General features: G+C 27.1%; 3 protein-coding genes across 14 annotated transcripts in view; 2 read left to right on the top strand and 1 right to left on the bottom strand.

Annotated features, from left to right (window-relative positions):
• Positions 1–5,102, bottom strand: part of milt (trafficking kinesin-binding protein milt) — a 30,028-nt gene extending 24,926 nt beyond the window's left edge. For 2 of the 3 annotated variants that reach the window (XM_035090388.1, XM_035090390.1), the window contains exons 1-3: positions 4,626–5,101; positions 3,988–4,056; positions 3,084–3,291 (exon numbers count right to left, since the gene is read on the bottom strand). In XM_035090388.1, the coding sequence (XP_034946279.1) occupies positions 3,084–3,171 (88 nt within the window). In that variant the 5' untranslated portion in view covers positions 3,172–3,291; positions 3,988–4,056; positions 4,626–5,101. Of the gene's footprint in view, positions 1–3,083; positions 3,292–3,987; positions 4,057–4,625 lie in introns of all 3 variants that reach the window. The other variant, XM_035090391.1, reaches the window with a different exon arrangement.
• Positions 5,103–5,191: 89 nt separating this feature from the next.
• dnk (deoxynucleoside kinase) lies at positions 5,192–7,164 on the top strand. 7 transcript variants are annotated; one of them, XM_035090396.1, is made up of 5 exons: positions 5,719–5,917; positions 5,991–6,040; positions 6,102–6,217; positions 6,354–6,603; positions 6,731–7,164. In XM_035090396.1, exons 3-5 carry the CDS (start codon positions 6,161–6,163, stop codon positions 6,976–6,978), a joined length of 555 nt encoding a protein of 184 aa, XP_034946287.1. In that variant the 5' UTR covers positions 5,719–5,917; positions 5,991–6,040; positions 6,102–6,160; the 3' UTR covers positions 6,979–7,164. The 7 variants fall into 7 exon arrangements, with proteins under 7 accessions (XP_034946290.1, XP_034946287.1, XP_034946289.1 ...); XM_035090398.1 differs by having other exon boundaries at positions 5,988–6,040; XM_035090399.1 differs by lacking the exons at positions 5,719–5,917; positions 5,991–6,040 and adding an exon at positions 5,192–5,419.
• A 758-nt stretch (positions 7,165–7,922) lies between these two features.
• The window catches only part of LOC118071309 (transcription factor GAGA-like), a 61,222-nt gene continuing 48,149 nt past the window's right edge, over positions 7,923–20,995 (top strand). For 3 of the 4 annotated variants that reach the window (XM_035090386.1, XM_035090384.1, XM_035090387.1), the window contains exons 1-5: positions 7,923–8,615; positions 9,366–9,560; positions 9,948–10,202; positions 10,539–10,674; positions 10,746–10,811. In XM_035090386.1, coding sequence (XP_034946277.1) covers positions 8,427–8,615; positions 9,366–9,560; positions 9,948–10,202; positions 10,539–10,674; positions 10,746–10,811 — 841 coding nt within the window. In that variant the 5' untranslated portion in view covers positions 7,923–8,426. Of the gene's footprint in view, positions 8,616–9,365; positions 9,561–9,947; positions 10,203–10,538; positions 10,675–10,745; positions 10,812–12,163; positions 12,878–20,995 lie in introns of those variants that run through there. The other variant, XM_035090385.1, reaches the window with a different exon arrangement.

Genomic DNA, 20,995 nt, shown 5'->3' with positions numbered 1-20,995 from the left:
TTTACAAATTGGCAAATGGTGGAGTAGGCTTGTCACTGGCTAAGAAAAATTTCGTGATTTTGTAAGCTTAATAATTATTATTTTAAGTCATGGGATGGCTTACATGGGATACATAAAAAATTATGAAACTTATTCACGTCAATAATTTTTCCTTGTTACTCTCACTCTTTTTAAAAATGAATATCAAACTATGTAAAATTCTATAGTTATTGATGCATTTCTTTTTTTATCTCAATTTTATTGATTATTTATTAATGAAAAAATTTTTCTGGGACAAGTATTTAAGATACTTTTATGTATATCGAGATTGAATAATTTGTGGCAGTTGCTGTATAAAAAATATCAGGAATTAATAAGTAAAATTTTATTGTAACTTTATTTTCATTTGTAATGACTTGAATACTATAATTTTTTTTGAGTTGTTTTACCTTTTTTCCATTTATGTAATATAAAATTTTTTTCTTTCGAAAAATTTTTAAGTTTAGCAGGACTTTTTGGTTTATTATAATTTTCTGCAGTTTCTGAAAACATTGCACATTTTTCACTTTGTCCTCGGTCGATTGATCATAAAATTTTCACATTCCATATTAATAGATTTCACTTTATGGTGTTAATATTACTTTAAATTTTATAGTCTTTTTAACTTTCAATTTGTGATTATTTGAATACTTTAGTGATAAGACTATAAAGTCTATCACTGTAATGTTTTACTTAAATTAATGTCACTTTTTTTTATTCAAAAAATATACACAGAAGTATTAGTAATCTACACAAGTGATTGTGCAAATAAAAATAAAATTAAAAAAATGTCAAGCATACAAATTAAAAATTTATTAATCCTACATTCAGATCACTTTAACATTATTTTTTTGTTGAAAAACAGATATCAAACAATTGCTGTGCAACTGTTGTACATTTTCTGAAGCTCATTGCACAGGCTAATGAGTTAGAAGGTAGAAATAGACATGATGATTGGATTAAAGCCAGTTACAAAAGTCTTTCATTCTTCGTTGACCAAATGAGTTTAAGGATCTTTTGAATATTTTTATTTGTGATATAGTTTAATAACTTTTTTTTATTTAATTTCATAAATAATCATTATATTAACTTCCCAGTGGGAAGTTATAGTAATGAGTTTGATTTTGCGAATCCTGAATTTTGACATATTTCCAAATCTCTATCAAGTTCTACCAGCTTTTCTAAACATCTCAGTTTCGGTTTTTTGGATATTCACAGTTAATTTGTTCGCATCACAGTACTATTCTAAAGTATTCAATACGTGTTCAATGGTCACAACTTGCCACTCTTCTTGTTTAGAGCTGTTGTAGCTCTAGTATTGAGAACAAAAATATTATCCTCCCAGGATCTATGAGGTTTGAAGCTAACTTGGCCTTTTGGCAGCACCTTTATTGCCTCGTACCATGCTGATATTTGATTGGTCAGTAGTGAAATGAAAATTTAAATGTTCATGTTTGCCAGCACTATTCCTCGGTATTTGAGAGGGTTTAGGGCATTACCCTTTCTATGGAACATTGCAACTTCAGTTTTTGCCTAATCTATGGGCATTACTTCACTGCTAAACGTTTGGTTAAATAGTGCCGTGAGTTCTTCAATCCAGCTATTTGGAAGAGCTTTCTAAAAGTTTATGTTGAAGCCATCAGATCTCAGACTTTTATATCATTTAGCACGACTTATTGTACGCCAGACTTCCTCTGAGGTTATGTCTATATCTAATGTTGGATGACGAGCATCCAGGTAGGGAGGTGTTGCCAAGTCTTGATTAGGTATGATTGTCAAGTAAAACTCCTCCCATGCACTAGGCAAAATAGGGCACTTTTTCTTTCTTTTCCCTGCGTACTTCTTGATAATTCTCAAAAATCTCAAAAATTTTAGTCATATTTAAAAATTTTATCTTCACGATCTTAGTGAATGGGCTCTGTATGTTAAACTAGCGAGAGCGTAATGACATTTATACTAAAATACAGAAAATATTTAAAGTGATAATGTACCTGAGGATTTCTAGATAAGGATTGAAACGAGTTAATAATCCGTAAAAATTTGTTGAAATCAGACCTTCAAGAGCTTCTTCTGTACACATATTGGTAGAAGTTTTGTGATATCAACAATACTACAAAATAGTTACGAATAACATTGAATTTGAGTTTACTTAATTTTTTTAAGTCACATAAATAATACAGCTATTTCTTATTAGAACAATTTATGTGAATGACAGAAATATTTTGTCGTGAAATAGCATAAAAAATTTAATTTATTTATACGATCAGATTCTGCGATTAACCTTCCTTTTAAAGCGTTTAAATTCATAACATATTCATAAACAAAAGGACCTACTTTCTTTGAAATGAAATCATCATATTTGTTCTTATTTCACGAAAAGTAACTCGTATTTTCAATCATGTGGAAAAAATTATTAATATTACTGTAAAATAAAAAAAGTTTTTGATTCATTATCGGCATAAAGATTACTGGTCATTGCAAAATAAATACTACATGTTGATAAATTCATCTGATCGTTACTTCCCTAATTTTATAAACATTTATGTAGACCTTTTTTTTAATCTACATATAAAGTAACAGAATAGTCATGCAGATTATAATTATGATGACAATTTTTTGTAATTTTAATAATGTAACTATACTTTACGATTTGTATGAAGGTGGTTCTATATCTGTTAAGTCAAAAATTTTATACATTGTTTTAGTATCATCATTATTTTAAACCTAATATATATAAAATTAAAAAATTAACAAAACTAATGAATATACATGTTCTAGAATGTAATGGAATTCATCTTTTACAATAAAGTTTAACAAAATTTTTTTTGTTAGAAATGTAAAAGAAATTTTACTGTGCAGGTTGACTAGTTCTACTTGCTTGTCTACTGATTATTGTTAAAATTGAGTCATTGATTTTTTGCATTTTTCTCTATATATTTATTAAGTAACAAAAATAGCATATTCTGTATGTACTAACTATTATTTGCAAAAGGCTTCATGTAGATAATTAAGAAGTTATTGCAAAAGTTGAAATTTTTCTTTGTTAACTATTAAAGTTCATTCACCTGTAATAGTCTCCGCGTCCCGAGTATTAATCAAATTGGCCAATTTGTTGTTAGAATTTTTCAGCGTCAATAAAGTTGCTCTTGCCATTGAAGAAAGTCTCAGGGAAGCGGCTGACGGCCGGGCTGTTTCCTCGGGCCTTTTTGGACCCACATCTTTCACGTCAGCCAGTTTGAATGCTGTGGCGACGAGTAAGATCGTCTCACCTTACTAGAAATATTTAAAGTGAATTATTATCTACCTACATGTATAAAAAACTTTAAAAGCAATAATTTAACACTTGTGTAAAGCTATTCATTCAATATGTAAAGCTTTTATCTGAAACATATAAATTCAAAAAAAAATACAATTTATATACAAAAAATGAATATTAATGAATTGAAATAAAACCTTTAATTTTCAAACCTTACTAAATGAATATCTAAGTATGTTTCACATGTATTTTAACTTCACTATCAGTGGAATTGATTTACATGATAATGTTCTTCATTTTGTTCATAGACAATATTATTAATTTCAATAAATTTTTTTTACGATTTTATATTTACTGTAATTGCAATCATAGTAATATTATCATCTGGAAAGTTCAACCATCTCAATAGATTAATACAGCATCCATTTTTTCTGAACTATATATAAAATATAAATCATGGTTTTTTTTAAATTTATATCTTCATTCTAATATTTTCAATTCTAATTAATTCTAAATTCAATAATAATAGGCAGATAGTAAAGAAATAGTTTATTTTTAATGTTATATATTACATAAAACATAAAAGATTCGATATAAATAAATAATTTGATTAATTATAATACCAAATAATGATATCTAAACAATGAAACTTTCTAACATAGACAATTTACAATTCTATGACTTATTGTAACAAAGTTTCTTTAAAGTATTACCTTCAATGGTGATATTAATATTCTGGATTTTTTATTTAACAAAAAACGTTAATTATCTTCATTGGATGCCTGTTGAAAAAAATATTTATATTATTATTTTTGTTGATAATAATTATTAAATAGTATATTATAACTTAATGATTGATTATAACAATTTTTTTTCAAATGTGACATTTTATCAATACGTTAATTTTTCACACAGTAATTGACATTTAAAGAGAAATTTTTCATAATATTAATAATTGCGAACTTTTTAAATATGAAATTGTATTATAAATAAATCATTTTAATAATTAACAGAATAAAACATTTTCTATTTAATTTGGTAAATTATCAGCTTTTTACAAAGATAAGGTTTTTATGAAAATTCGGGAATAAATTACAGCTCGGAGTATAAAACTCATGGTCGGATGGTGATTCAAAAATATCGATCGACTTTGCATCGACTCAGTTACAAAATTAGGTTGAACAATATACTCAACGAAACCAATGCAATTTTAGTTTTTATAGAGTATACACTATTTGATAAAAACTTATGCTTTAAAAATGTTTTAAAAAAGCTGTTGACACTAAAAACAATATTTTATAATCATTTATCCATTATTGATTACTTTACCTGAATTTTTTGCATTACTTACTGAAATATCAATTCTATCACGTATTCGTAATGGATAGAAAAGTTTTTACAGTTCGATAAAATTCATTGAACATTACTTGGTTCATACAGAGATCTTTTTCACAAAATCACTTATATTAAGCACATTGAATCATTTTTATATGTACATTCTTTCTTCACTTCCGCATGTATTGTGGCATATTCGATAAAAGTAAAAATTAATCAGTCGTTCACATTTTGTAGCATATCAAATTAGTTCTCAGCGAAGACTGCAAATTTCGAGTATTTACATTCACAAATTTAGTTTTTTATTTATAATTATTAAAGAACATGCCAAATGCATTTTAAAAGAGACACAGTTGTACGAAATGATGAAGGACTCAGCAAGTTAAAATTTATGGTTAAAGTATTGACATGGTTCATTTTGATGAGTTTTATGCTCTCATGGTAGACAAAATGGCAGCCGATTCTTGCAACGCTAACTATAGTCGAATAGAACGAAGCTTTTTGTCTATCGTCAGAGAACTTCTATACTGGTCTGTCTTATCTGCATTAACCTTGCACTGCAATTTTGACAATTGTAGATATATCTATAGCGCGATAGTGCATAATGGCGATAATTTTCATTAAAACGAAAATTAATCCACCAAATTTTAATAATTTTTTTCGCGATAACTATCAATTTGCGAATATAAGTTCCTATATCAGATCGTTTTCATTTATTTTCTTATATATTATATATCCGGCTTCGCTAAAGCAAAGTAACTTATATATAAGTTACAGAACACTCTGTATACAGAAAAATTATTTTGGCGCGTGCGTACAAATTATTTCTGAGCTTGTTCACAACTTAAAATAATTAATTTCTCAAATACAATAATTTTCTGTATAACAATTTTTGATAACTAATAACTTAAAATAATTTGAAAAAATAACAAATGTAATAAACATAATAATTGGAAAAAAAATTTCTCGTATAACCTCCAAGTCTACAATGACAAGTCTAGATGATAATATTTTTGATTCTATCCTATTTGGTGAAAACTAAATTTGTGATAATTAAACAATAATACAAATCATTTACTGTTTTCGTCGTTTATAAAAAAAATGTAATTGAATATGAAATGACTTGTTGTATGAGTTCAGTTGTAAACATGTATAATATTTCCCTATCAAGTTTTATGAAACAAACATTTTATTTGCTTTTAAAAAATATTTTCTTGTTTCATAATATTGTTTTTATCATAATTTGTTAAAGTTGAAAATTAGAGACAAGACTTAATTTGTCACATAAAGTGTCAAAGGCACACTACTGTAAGTTAAACGCATGTTTAACATAACCAAGATGAATCCAATTTGTTTCTAAGATTTAGTTTGTTATTAGCAGGATATACATTTTTAATTATTTTTCGAAGATTTATCCACATAAAAATTGGGGTATTTATCAAGATGTTGGCATCTAGTTCTAATAAAAGACCATTTACTGTTTGTGTTGAAGGAAATATTGCGAGCGGAAAATCAACATTTTTGGAAAACTTTAAACAATTTAATGATATTATGGTATTACATGAACCTGTTTCGTTTTGGCGTGATATTAATGGTATTAATCTATTCGTAAGTATGAAATTAAAAGATAAAGTGAAGTTTATAGAATATGGATATTTCAAATGTATATATATATATATATATATACAGATGATTATATTACAGAGTTGACAGGAAAAAATATTTAAATATTTTTTATTTCCAGAATCTTATGTACAAACATCCTGAACGTTACGGTTGTGTTTTTCAATCTTATGTACAACTTACGTTTCTTGAACTTCACACACAACCAACATCTCTGCCTTTTAAAATAATGGAACGCTCAATGTACAGTGCTAGATGCTTTATAGAAAATATGACACGAATCAATAAAATTGAAAAAATCGAAGCATTAGTACTAGAAAAATGGTTTGAATGGTGCCTGAAAAATCATTGTATTGATCTCGATTTGATAGGTATTTTCTGTGAATAAAAACATTTTTATTCAACTCGGCAATAAAATTAAATACTATAGCTTTATGTTCTGTAATAATAGACTGAATTAATAATAATATTTCTTATTAAAAAACATAATGATTCCAGTTTATCTTCGAACATCACCAGAAACTGTCTACGAAAGAATGAAAAAGCGTGCCAGAAAAGAAGAAAAGAGCGTGTCGCTAGAATATTTAAAGAAGATTCACAATATTCATGAAGATTGGCTGCTTCATCGTACTCTATTTTCTGTTCCAGCTCCGGTTATTATCTTAAATGCTGATCAAAATTTCGATGAAATGCTAATTGAATTTCAACGATGCAAAAGTAATATTTATTCGAAACATTTAAATTGAATACTCAGTTAAAAACTGTACAAAAGAAGTAAAACGATAAGACAATGTTAAAAATTTTGATGAACCTAAGATATTATTAATTAACGAAATAACGATCAAGAACTGATTCTCCGAATCCGGAAACGATATTTTTTGATGTTCAGATTGATTGTAATATTTTTATAAAATCATAAATTTGTTTTTATACATTTTTGTAATTTGTTTACCAGTGTATTTAGTATTACATCATTTGCATTTTTTTTATCAACAGTTATACTTCTATAGTCACTGCTCAGTGAACATTTACGAAAAAAGTAGTTGCAATAAAAATATCTAATTCACTGTAAAAAATATCAAACATTAATCAGAAGAATGAAATTTATTGAAATTAGTAGCATGTAACATCAACAATATTTGTTTTTACTTTGAGATTGGACACTTCCAAAGGATGACATTTTTACGATACATTCATGATACTTTGCTCCAATATGTTTTACTGATAATATTACATACATACATCAGCAATGTAATAGTAGTTACTGTTATTCATTTATTAAAATGCAATTGTACTTATGCTTATTAAAGACAAATATAATGACAATTCTGTTAAATTCAAATATTCCTACGGAAACAATTTTTTTATTACTATTAACATTGTATTTTCTCTTACTTGGTAAGTGTATAAACATTGTTGTCAATGGGATATAATTTATTTACACTGTTATACGTTGTAATAACTAGTAATACAATCGAAAATGTTAAATTCTTAGTGTTTTGTCAATTAAAATTTTCTTAAAATTCAACTGCTATTTGTAAAAATATTGATATAATTTCTATACAATTTGTATACGTCCTTATTCTTTGAATTCAAAAATTTTTGCATAAATGTTTCTCATACTGATTTTTTATACCGGAAATACCAAGTTACTAAGCATGCGCACATTTGTCCCATATAATGGTGAATAACGTAAAATGCTTCAAATAAAATGAAAACGTACTTACAACTCATTTTTATAAAGTGTAATTGCATTTGAGTAATAATAATTTTAGAAGCTGGTAAATTGAATATTAAAACTACCGAAGGCAAACCTATAATGTTTTGACTAGTGAATTTTGATGTTTCTACATTGCCTGTCCGGATATCGATTGTCATTATTTATATCGTACGTTTCCTTTTCAGTCATCGATTCACTCTTTACATACATTTTACATTTTTACAGTAATGAGAAAGATAAGTTTAGTTAGTGTTACAATAATATAAAAAAATCCAACGAGGTGGTACGAGTGTAAAATTGAAAGTTCCATTGAGTTGTGGAAGGTGGGCCTAGTTAAGAAAAAAAAAAACTATTACATATAATTAAGTGCTGAGAATATCCTCGTACAGAAGGTAAAGAGAATCTGAGTAATAAAGTGACAACGGAGACGACGTCCAAGAATCGGTGGGATTTGAGCGGGCGTGCGGGAGAGAAATGACGGATAGTCAGCAGCAGTTTTGCTTGCGGTGGAATAACTTTCAGGCAAATATTACAAGTCAATTTGAAGCATTACGTGATGACGAAGATTTTGTGGACGTCACCTTTGCCTGTGATGGAAGGAGACTCCAGGCACATAAAGTTGTGCTTTCAGCTTGCAGCCCATACTTCAAGGAGTTGTTCAAGGTTAGAAATCAATCAGTTTTCCCCTTGCGACCTCTCGCTCTCTGTTTCTTAAATTCCCCTTACTTCTTTTACCCCTTTACCTTTTTTTGTCCGCAATCATTGTCTCTGTCAGTTCTTATATTCCCTTCTCTCTCTCTCTCTCTCTCACTTAAGATGATAGTTATGTGCATAAAATGTGCACTTTCTGACCTCGAGATGAATAATTTCAAAATATCTTGTCAAATGTGAAACCATTCATTTTATGGAAACTTTTTTTTCAAATATATTTTTTGGTTATTTATAACCTGATAAAATTAAAAGTCATTATAGTTTATAATTGCAATTAAAATTCCAAGTTATATTTGTTATTTGCAAGCTTTGATACAATTTTAATTTGTAAAATAAAAGGAGTAAATAATCAAGATTTTGTAGTCATATTGATATTGATAGGGGTTTCACTGCAGATATTTACTGTTCCGATTGTGTGTAGTATATGTAATTTTAATTTATAACTTTTCCACCATAACGATTTATTTGGTTATGTAATATGTATCTTGGCGAACAAGCAACATATGCTTTTTATAGATAGAAATTTAGTTTCTAGTATAATATAGTAGTAGTATAATTTAACTTGTATAATTCTTTATTTTACAAGCCACATCTATTTTTGATTTTTTTAAATATATCTTTAATTTTTCGTTGGTTGTTTTATTTCAATTCCTATATGATTGATTTTTTACTATAATTCTCAATTTTATATTATTATTACAGACAAATCCATGCAAACATCCAATTATTTTTATGAGAGATGTTGAATTTGAGCATCTTCAATCCTTGTTGGAATTTATGTATGCTGGTGAAGTAAACATTTCTCAAGCTGAACTACCCACTTTTCTACGAACTGCTGAGTCTCTTCAAATTCGTGGACTCACTGATTCTCAAAATAATCAGCACGACAACGAAAAGGTTTATATATATATACATATATATATATATATATATGAACAAACATATATATAATATTTTCATACATTTATGTGTTTCAATACAGTGGATCTAGAAAAATTTCCAATTGAACAAATATTACCTATACGCTTATTAATTAACTTTTTGTGATGTCTAACCGAAAAATTTGAAATTAATAAGTTATTTTATTTTCATTTTTCAAATAAATACTAAAAAATCAAATGATTATCAATAAGTTACAAAATTAATTTTTATTAGAGCAATAATCAGTCAATATCTTAGGGTATCTAATTCATACTCTCAAACATTATTGAGTTTATTTAATAGGTGTTACAGAAATATTTCAATTTGACATGCAATGTTGATAATTCTATTAAATTATTACAGCATTCAAAAACGAATAGTATACATACATCAAATGGGCGCGGCTTAATTTCACCAAATTTTGATGATGAGCGAAGTAGATCTCCACCGGCTTCGAGTCCACCACCTCTCAAAAGGCTGTGTAAAAAAAGTGATTCACCTAAAAACTCTAGTCCAGTTCCCGCAGTGACACCTTGCACAACTACAAGCCCTCGTTCTCGTCCTTTAATTGAACCTCAAGTTCAACTTGATTGTTACAAAGATCTTGATATCGTTGAGGTAAAGTTGAATTTGAATTTCAATTAGAAAAATCATTTAATGTTTTGCATAAGTAATTTTTTTGTCACAATAAGATATAAAATTTATTAAAGTTTAAATTACTTAATTTAATTCTAAGATTTTGTAGAAATAAACGAAAATTTTTTATAAAAAACTAATTTTTTGAATAATCAAAAATAATTACTTTCAAACATATGAATACAATAAAAAAAATATACTATTAATAAAATCTCGTTTTTAGTGTTTCAAAAAAATTATAAATTATCTATAAATAGTGGAAAGTTGATGACGTGAAATCCTAAGTTCATACTTAATCACGGCCTGTTTATTTTCTAGCCTAAAGTCGAGCTACCCGAGTATGGAAGTGATGAAGATTATTCACCAAAACAAGAGGTTAACGCAATACCTGGAGGTTTTATCAGTTTAGATGGGGGTATGGAAGTGTTACCAACTTATCATCCATCTTATCAAGGTATTATTAAAAGATTCATTCACTAGTGAGATTTCAAAATAGAATATAATTTTTTTTATAAAAAATTATAGGAAGCGCAATGGAAGGAGGGATACCAGGACCGTCTCATGGAAATACAGAACCAAATCAGGAGCAAGGTAAGTAATAAAAAATGACTATTAGTAGTGCGAGCACCATTACAAACAGCAACAACCTAGCCATTACCTCACAATTGCTAAAAAACCAATTGAGATTTAACAATATGTGAAACAAGTGAGCTGAAAGCAAAAATAAAAGAGAGAAAAATATAAGAAAAACAGTGGAAGAGAAAGAGAAAAAGAGAAACCGAACAAGAGAGAGAAAGAGTGAAAAAAAGAAAGAGAATTTTATAAATTTATGGTTTGAAATGGTAAGCTCGTGTGTAGTTGGGTAGGTCATAGTAGGTGTTAGGAAAATATTTGACACTCAAGGGTTCTGTGACGGATTTATTAATTAATTTTTAATCGCCGTTAGAGTTAAAGTGAAAGTCCCCAGAGTGCAGTTTAGCAGCTAATCAGCTGCATTGTATGAAAGCTTCTTTGTATCATTTTAGTTATAATTTTTCGTGAAATTTTCATATAATTATAAATTTTTGTAATTCATAACTATCATATTTTCTTGCAATGTACATATTTTTTCAAGAAATTTCAATTATTATCATTAAAAATGCTTTCATCAATTTTATCAATATCATACATATTCGCTTTGTTAAATTTTGTGTTTTGTTTAACCATGTACATTACATTCTTACATGTTTTTTTTATCCCTTTTATAATTCTGAGTTCTTTTAGAGAACATCTCATTGCATTAGAATTCCTACTTACCTGCTTATTATTATTTGTTCACTAATCGAATCTTTTTAAAATTAAAGAATAAAGTAATGAAGTTATTGCGTAATATAAATGATAACTCAAACATGAGCTAGTGACTCTTATGAGCTTATTTTTCATTGTTATAATTTATGTTTGGTTATCAATTCTTATACCGCTGAACTGTATAAAACATTCAATAAAATTTATTCACGAGACTTTCCATTGGATCATAAAAGAGAAAATAAAATTATTGCTGATATGAAGTAAATCTTTTTTTGGTATCATAATGTACCGTCCAGGCAGCAAAAATTGAAGGAACGATATTAATTAGATTTTGTTTTCGTCTTGCTGGTTGTTGCTGTCCTGTGGTGGGTTAATTGAAAAAAGTCATTATTATCGTTGTGTTTAAAATGATAGATATGTATATTTATATACACATATATATTATATATACATGTGTATATAAATATATGTATATAATATATCTATATATATATATATATATGTTTACATAGATATCGATATATTACATATATATAAATATATATCCATAGATTCCTAATAAAGAGTTTATTTAATTCGCGTGGTGGCTATTTGCTGTGGTAAGGTTGCTATGCTGTGGGCTGCTATCCGGTTAGAGCAAGTTGTGTGTGTTGCAGCTGACCTGCGTAAACTGCACTCGTTGGACCCACGCCCCTGTCTTGTGTGCAACCGCATGTACAGTAACTTGTCCAACCTGCGGCAGCACATGCGCCTCATCCACAACCCTCAGAGTGTCACATGCCCTATATGTAGCAAGTCCTTCAAGACCAAGCTGTACCTCAAACGTCATCTGGTCAGTTTTCACGACGTCAACCCTACAGATCGTCGATTACAAGAGGAAATCTATCAACATCAGATTAAAGTTCAAATACAAGAACAGGCAGTACCGCAACAACAACAACAACAACAACAACAACAACAACAACAACAACAACAACAACAGACACATGGACAAATTCAAAATGATGTAGATTCTTGTGGATCCTTACAGTGTGTTCAGCAAACTCTAACACAGGTTGACGGTAACCAAGTTGTTTCAACACCTTCGTTGCAAAAACAAAAACATAGTAGTAATCTTGATGATGCTACAAATGATGGAGGTAGCGGAGAAGAGAAACTTCGGGCTTTTCATGCTCATGTGGGTGATAGCGCTTATCCTGTCGAGGTAGTTCAAATAACAGACTCTAAAAATTTCACCAGTGGTATGCTACAATTTAACGCATCGTACTAAAAATATCGAAAGTTCTTTTTCATTATTTCCATTTATAAATATCATTTTTTAAACATTTTTAGTACATATTAAAATTTAGTACCCTTTTTTTTCATTTACACCAAAGTCATTTAGAAATTTATTATTTTCTTATTTTGAATTAAATCAAATTATTAATTTACAGTTAAAAATTTTCAAATCTACAGTATGCTAATATTATTTTTTTTTATATTACTGAAATATAAAATTATACTTTATTAATATATTTATTATTACAATAATTCAAAAAGCATCTAAATAGCTTTGGTGTTTTGGATAAAAGATACAGACGTAATTTTACAAGTTTTAGGTTACACTCATTAATTTCATTGTTTCTTTTTAAATAAATCGCCTAGTATATAATTTGTGATAGTAAAAGTGAGGCGAAAATAGTTATTTTTTAGCAAATTTGTGATTTAATAAGAAACGTATCTTTAATACTTGATTGATGATTTTATACGGTAATTACCAAATAAGGCTGATACTGTGTATTTAAATACGGTCGGGAACCGAGGTATAAAACCTAAATAACAAAAAAAAAACTGAAAAATACAAATAATATGAGCCATGTGCAATTTCAAAATTTTTTCTCCGAGAGTGAAGACAAATAATAGATTAGAGTTGCCGTTATGTGGATATATCATATTCACTGAATTAAACTTTGAATATAGGTGTACATAGAAAACTTTTTCGGCTAAAAAACTGATTTAATTGTACATGTAAGCTCGTATTAGAGATTGACCTATTAATGGTGATCTTTAAATGTCTAAAAAATTAAGGAGAGAAGCGACTAAATGCCGTAGGTGGAGCAGCCATCCCACCTCGTACTGATTATATTTCCGCAGCCAGTTGAAAAAAAAACACATTAACAAAACGTAAAATAGCGCAAAAAAACTTGTTGTTTCATTTGATTGCTATACAGTGTTACACAGACTACAGATATTTACAACAATATTATATTCTTACAGAGAATTATATTTATTTTATAATTATTGCAGCGCAATGTGCAATAAAAAAGCATAACTTAGAGTCATAAATGAAAAAAGTTAAAAAAAGTAATAGTTTAACAAATAAAACAATGAAATATATTTTTCACCATGCACGCCAATTGCAATATACAGCCAACCGACAGCTCAACAAATTAATAATATTTATTATTAAACAGTTATCAGCTACAAACAGTGATTGCATTACAGTGCAACAATTTAATTAAACAGTATATAAATAAGGAAATCATAGTTTTTGCTATTTCTTTCCATTTCGATTACTCTTGTTATTACGCGTTGATTATTAATTTTGCTCAACAATTTTAACTGAGTGATATTTGAGTTGAAAAATTCCCATAGTTATAAATTTTTTTTCCTCAATTCACTCAACTTATACACTGTTTATAAAATATATGGTAAGATTATAATTCTAAACTTAGCTGTGACGAAGTAGTAAAGTTATTATGTTATTCGATGAATGGAGATAAATAGCAAAAACTTATTTCACGCAGTTCCATAGCCATAGTACCACACAGTACAACTCAGGATTTTTTATATTATATTTTACAGATGACAATAGTTCCATAAGTACAATTTTCGAGGCGGAACAAAATCATGGATTTTTAATTTTAATTTCAAATTAATACGTAAAATTAAAATTCCATGACTCCTTCTATAAACTCGAAAGTTGTATCAACTTAACAGGATCCTTACCTCACAACCAATCAAATCGAATCAGATTACAACTATATACTATAATATATTTACATAAAAAACATATACGTTTTACAATAGTGCCGGATAAACAATGTATCTTACAACGACTGTAAGATTCTTGACTTTTAAAATTTTTGTTTCTTTGTTTTTATAATGTTAAAAATTACAAAAAAGTACATTTAAATCAACTGAAAATGCCTATATTGCCGATATTACACAATTATTATCTGTTATTATATTGTAAAGCAATATATTGAATCAAAGATTTTTTTTCATTATTTTGAATAACCTATTAATAGACGTACAAGAATGGTGGAAAATAGCATAAAATAACCTTGGAAAGGAAGGTAATAATTTGATTAAACAATAGAATATTAATTAAACGAGATGCCCAGCAGCATAAAGTGAACAATTAGTATACCGAAATAAGATTAGATTATAAATGTTGCATATCATATTATAATATTGTTATCGATTTTTGTCAAACAATAATGTTTGAAGTACCAAATCTCGGGTGTTTGGATCGTACCCATTGCAAACAATAATTCCGACTAATCAACACTTAAATATCAATGAATAATGACTTGAATGGCAATCATGCAAATTAACTTGATTGGAACTAGAAAACTTTCATTTTTAATCACTTCAGTTTTGTATATTAATACCAGTTTAAGGAATGTACCTATTCCTTTCTTTTAATCCTCCTGAAGTAAAAAGATTTTTCATAGTATCAATAAAACTCATTATGTTTTCTATGGCAATAATTTATATTATTGCCTATGTTCATCTGTATTGTTTTTCATCAACAGTAATGTTTAAAGTTGTAGCTGTAAGAAGAAACTACATTAATAAGTACAATTTATTTAAGACAGAAAGATAAATAGGAGATTAATTTGAATATTTACTCATTAAAAAATTAGACACGATTGAATGGCCTATGCTGAGTAATATTTTAATTGAATCATACTAAGAACATAATAGTTATAATAATAATAATCGTTGGCCGAGCCACGGTTTAAATATTGTGATCAATATTTTTTCACAGATATCGATTATTTACAGATAAACAAATTATTAGTAATTATTAATTGTAAGCAGAGTTTATAAATGATTCTTACAACGTTAACCATTCGATCCAATACTCCCGAGAAATTCATATAATTCATTATTACTACTTATATCAGAAGTGATATCTTACAAATATCACATAGATAATTAACAAATAATAATTATTTCAATAAAACAGGCTGAACTTCGCTGGGCATTAACCACAAACTGGTTACCTACAGTTATACTGATAATGGCTTTTTTTTTTTAATTTATCATTTTAGTTATTGAACATATAAACAGATTATTCATTAGAATTTCGTCAATCGAAAGCAGAAAATAATATGGATAAAACTTTTTGGAACTTCAAAAGAAGTTTGTCAAATAATGATTATATGAGTGAAAAAGTAATTTTTAAACTTACTTACAGACAATTTGATTGAATATATTTTATAATTCTGTCATTCAACGCAGCTCAAAACTTGAATTAAATTACAGCTGTTATAAATGATATTAACAGAAAATTACGATGCTTGAACGGTTTACACACCACCTGCTATTCATTTTTTTATTGAGGTTAAAAGACTGCGAATTGATTTTTATTAAGAACAAATACAAAAAAATGACTCAATTATTTATTCATATTTTTACTTTTTAATTTAGGAAAAATTTTATATTAATTTTTCATTTAATAATGTAATCAAATTCATACAATGTGTGTACTGTATAAATTAGTAATATTTTTTAATTGTGTTGTATATATGTAAATTCTTATGAATTTGTATTCACGTTAGAACTTATTCTTGTAATTGCATAATAGTATATTTAATAAGCGTAATTAGGAAACGTAAATTTCTTAACAAAAAAAAGGAAACTTACTGATCTTTTTCCTCCTAGTAATAAATAATTTTATGTACATTTATCCGGACATTGTTAGACATTTTTGTAATTTATTTAAATCAAAGAAATCATACATGATATTAATGGAGAAAAATTATTTTATAATTGAGTTAAATAATTGTATATATATATATATATATATATATATATATTAATTTTGGTTTCTAGTCATTTTCGATATCTCATGTTCAATGAGCAAACATCAGTATTTTTATGAGATTTTGTATCTACATTGACAGTATTTCCGCACTAAATCCGACACTGTCCGGATGAAATTTTTTTATGAAATTTTGTTATTAATTTTTACAGTAAAAAAAATCGTAGTTAAGAATTTAAGTTTTTAAAAAACTACATTTTCTCGTCTTATTAAATGTAGTTCAATGCAATCTTTTTGTACTTGAATTTTTGAAACTTCATTAGATTAACACACAACTTCATAATTAGTATTCTAGTTGTATTAGAAAGCAAAAAAATATAGTTAATATTGCTAAACAATTGAATCTTTGATCTGTACAAAATGTTTACATACAAAAATACGAGGTATAGTATTTATCTACGATTACATTAGTCAAAGTGACAAGAAAAAAAATAATATTTCGCTTTCTAATGTCATGTAGTAATATTCTTAAGAATTCTCAAACAATAACGAGTAAACAGTACATATTAAGATATGATATACTAAAGTAATGGATCGAGCATAAATGATGAGAATAAGAGATGTGAAATTTAGTCAAAATTAAGTAAGCTTATTAAATAAATACCAGTATATACATTTTTTTAGCTAAGTAAGTTTTTAAGAATCTGAATGACTGAAGATAGACGGAATTCATATTTCTTACATTAAAAGACAAAAAAATTAATTTTAAAAATTGAAAAAAAATATTAAAATATCAAGACAAATGTATCGTGATATTCTACTGCGTTTTTTAATTTCTAAGAAAAGTATCAAAGTAAAATTATGACTATGAATTAATAATAATAATAACCTTACTAATAGTAATATTAATAACTAGATATTAAGTAATAATAATATAATTTAATAGCTTGGCATTATTTCTGACCAGATAATTGACAAGTTGAACCCGTCAATTTAGTCGTTCGATTTTTATATCAAAATAAATTATTATAATTAAACAAAATAGACGTGATTTTGGAATGGTGGGAAAGACTGAAGTAATTTGGAAGTTATTATTTTTAGAAATAATTATTCGGTAACATAGTGGAGTCAAAAATATATCCGTTTGTTATAAAAAAAAAACGATTGAAAAAGAATGACAAAAAGGTCGTTGAAATACTTCTAAAAATTATGATAATACTTAATGCCGTGAACCATTCTAGATTTTTGGAAATAAATTGAATACATGCGCAACACTTCATTCAATTCTCGCGAGAAAAAAAATTTCGGTTTAACTTCGAATTATCTGAACAGAATGAGCTTACATCAAAACTAAATTACAGAAATTGCGAAGAGTCACCATTTATGGATGAAATAAAAATAAAAACTATTATTTAATTGAACATACATATAAAAAACAAATAATCTATATAATAATAACAATAATAATAATCATAATGATAATATTAAACAGTCCAGTAAAATTTATGTTGTGACTCTTAAATAGACTATAATGTTTCTTTGCCTATATTCTGATAACAATTACTTTTAATTAATTATTAACGTATTTTACACTTGTCAACTTATTATTAATCGTCATATATTCACTAATAACATGATATATTCTTAATGGAATAACTGTCGTATCAATTTGTTCAATATTTTATAGCTTTTGAACAACAATATTTTTGCTTACTCGTCATTGATCTAGTTATCATTAATTATTCAATTGATTTAAATAATCATCAAAAACAACAACTACCACTAATATATTCATTGTATACACAGTTGACTATTAACAATATTTTTTTGTGATAACAAGTAAGATTTTATTCACTTAAGAAAAAAAGAAGTATTAGACTGATAATTTAAAATTATATTATTTCTGTACATTTACGTTCTAATATAATCACAATCGATAATCATTCATTTATACAAAAGACATAATTCACTAATCTTACATACAATTATTTACTTAAAAGCATAAAGATTCACAATCGAATGTATTTTGTAGTCAATTAATTATTGTAAACTTTAATATTGATATTATTACTAGTGTTTTTTCAATATCTTTCATTTAAGATATTCTTATAATTATTGTTTTATTCAATTCAGTTTATGAAAATTGAAATTAAATATCAAAAAATCTTAAACTAACTCGATTATCAGAAAAAATTTCAGTTTGATTTAATATTGAGATTCTAAAATGAAAAAAAAATGTTGAAAAATACTGATAAGAAAAAAATGGATTAATTTATCTCATGAAGGAAAACAAAAATGAAAAATTCAAATTATATTCACAAAAATATGTATTGCAAATCAAGTTTATGGCATATGGTATTAAAAGTTTACTCGAAGACAATAGCAATTTTAAGTTACAATTATTTTATAAAAATTAATGTTTTGAACAATAAACAAACACCTTTTTGTCCGCTATACTGAGTAAGTTAATGAATTATTGTGTTGTTAATCTTTTCTTTTTCTCTCTTTCACTGTTACTCTATTTGTTTCAACATATTTAATTTACCACTTTCTTGAATATTACGGATTTGAAAGTTAAATATAATGAAAATAATCACTATAGTAAATACATTCAAGATAGTCATTTTTTTCAACAATAATTTCATTAACAGAAATTTTAAATTGTCCATTAGTACGACGTTTATAATAATTTTATTTTATTGGTGTTAATGAGATACAAAAGAGCGTTTGACAAACTATTACCGTTTTTAACATCAGTCACGAGATGCATTTATTCGTGAATTAAAATTTTAGATAGATGCTGACAATTAAATAGGTAGTTTGTTCAATATCGTATCTAAAACCCGCTCTTTAAAAGAAGCAAAGGCAAAATTATGCAAATGGATAATTCATATATCAAATAAGGAGGAAGGTGAAATTTCACATATTGTATGTGTCTGAATAAAAATATATCATTTGGTGAAAGAAGGCGAAGAGATGAACATTATAAGGAAAAATCAGATTACTTACTTCTCATGGTTAGGAAGTTATACGAATATACACTTAATGTTTGCAGCCTAGTACTAGTTTTTACAAACAGTAAAAAACTTGTCTACTTTCATATTAATACGCCTATTTTCTTCAGTCGATATCTTTGAAACTATTTATTTTTAGGGATCTTGTATAAGTTCATTCAATCAGTAAAGCCGCTCTCCGCAAATTTGTGACTACAAAAGGTGAATGGACCGTATTCCGAGCTTTTAAAAAATTTTCAACTGATTTATAAATTAAATGAAATGATAAACTGCTCACTTTATACTAAACATGACATGTTACACCACATAAAAAAGCTGTTGTCAATCTTTAGCTGATGGATGTAGGTCAGGTTAACAACTCTTTTGTTCTTTCCTAAAAATATTAAACTAATCATATAAAGGATATCATAGAGTTTTCAAAATGCCATTTAGAAAAGATACTGAAAAAATTTTTCTATTATAATAAATTAATTGATCCAAAGAACTCGAATTTCATCGTTTACTGGTAAAGATCCTTAGCTACCTTCATCTCGTTATAATACGATACCGTTTCTTGGCCCTAATGCTTTGTTAGTTTATTGGATAATAAAATCATAACGTTTCGCAATAAACTGTTAAGATTTGAATTCTCTAAATTGTAACCAATGTTTACAATATTGACCGAATGACTTTTCACATCCATTTATGTTTGACAATCATATATTCTACAAAATACTCATTCTACTGAATTGACATCCACCGCAATCCTGAACAACAAATGTAAATTTTCGTAGTAGACGTTGATTTTACTGATGTACGTTGTCGTCCCCTGGTATTTTAAGGATATCCTTAAGCTAAGAGAAAATCGATTTTCTCTTATCTCCGAGTTTCCTTAAAACTTAGACTCTTACACTGTAAATCCCAGTTTTCCAAAATGTTTTATTTTAATGCAGACAAGTGTGTAAAAAGTGACTATAATGTTAATCAAATGGGTGACGTCATATTTAACACACTTATCCGCATTAAAATAAAGCATTTTGGAAAACTGAGATTTACAGTGTAGGTTTCTTTTCTGGTCATTTTCTGAATACTCCCTGTTTTCCTTCAACTAGTAAGACAATTTCTCCTTTAAAATCTCAACGACAATTAAATATTAATTTTACTCAATTCTTATCACATGTAAAAAATGCTGTAATTATGTTGCCGTCCCATGTTTTATATCAGGTATCTGTTGAGAGTACTAACTTCTCCTAGTAGATACCAATTCAAGAAATTGTTATATCACTTGCCATAGAAATAACAATTATTTATTAATTACCAAGAAGTCAAAGACATAAACGGTAAAATTCTCTGTAGCAAATACACAGAGATGGAGATCAATCTTTTATTGAAGAAAAGGATAAAAAATGAATTAAAAATAATCTATTTGAACGAAAAAAAAGTATAAAATTATGCAGAAA

This window comes from Chelonus insularis, unplaced genomic scaffold (assembly GCF_013357705.1).
Source record: "Chelonus insularis isolate UGA/USDA-ARS -01 unplaced genomic scaffold, ASM1335770v1 contig_76_pilon, whole genome shotgun sequence".
NCBI classification, from domain to species: domain Eukaryota; kingdom Metazoa; phylum Arthropoda; class Insecta; order Hymenoptera; family Braconidae; genus Chelonus; species Chelonus insularis.
The sequence above is the reverse complement of the archived record's forward strand: the minus strand, read 5'-3'. Positions and strand labels throughout refer to the sequence as shown.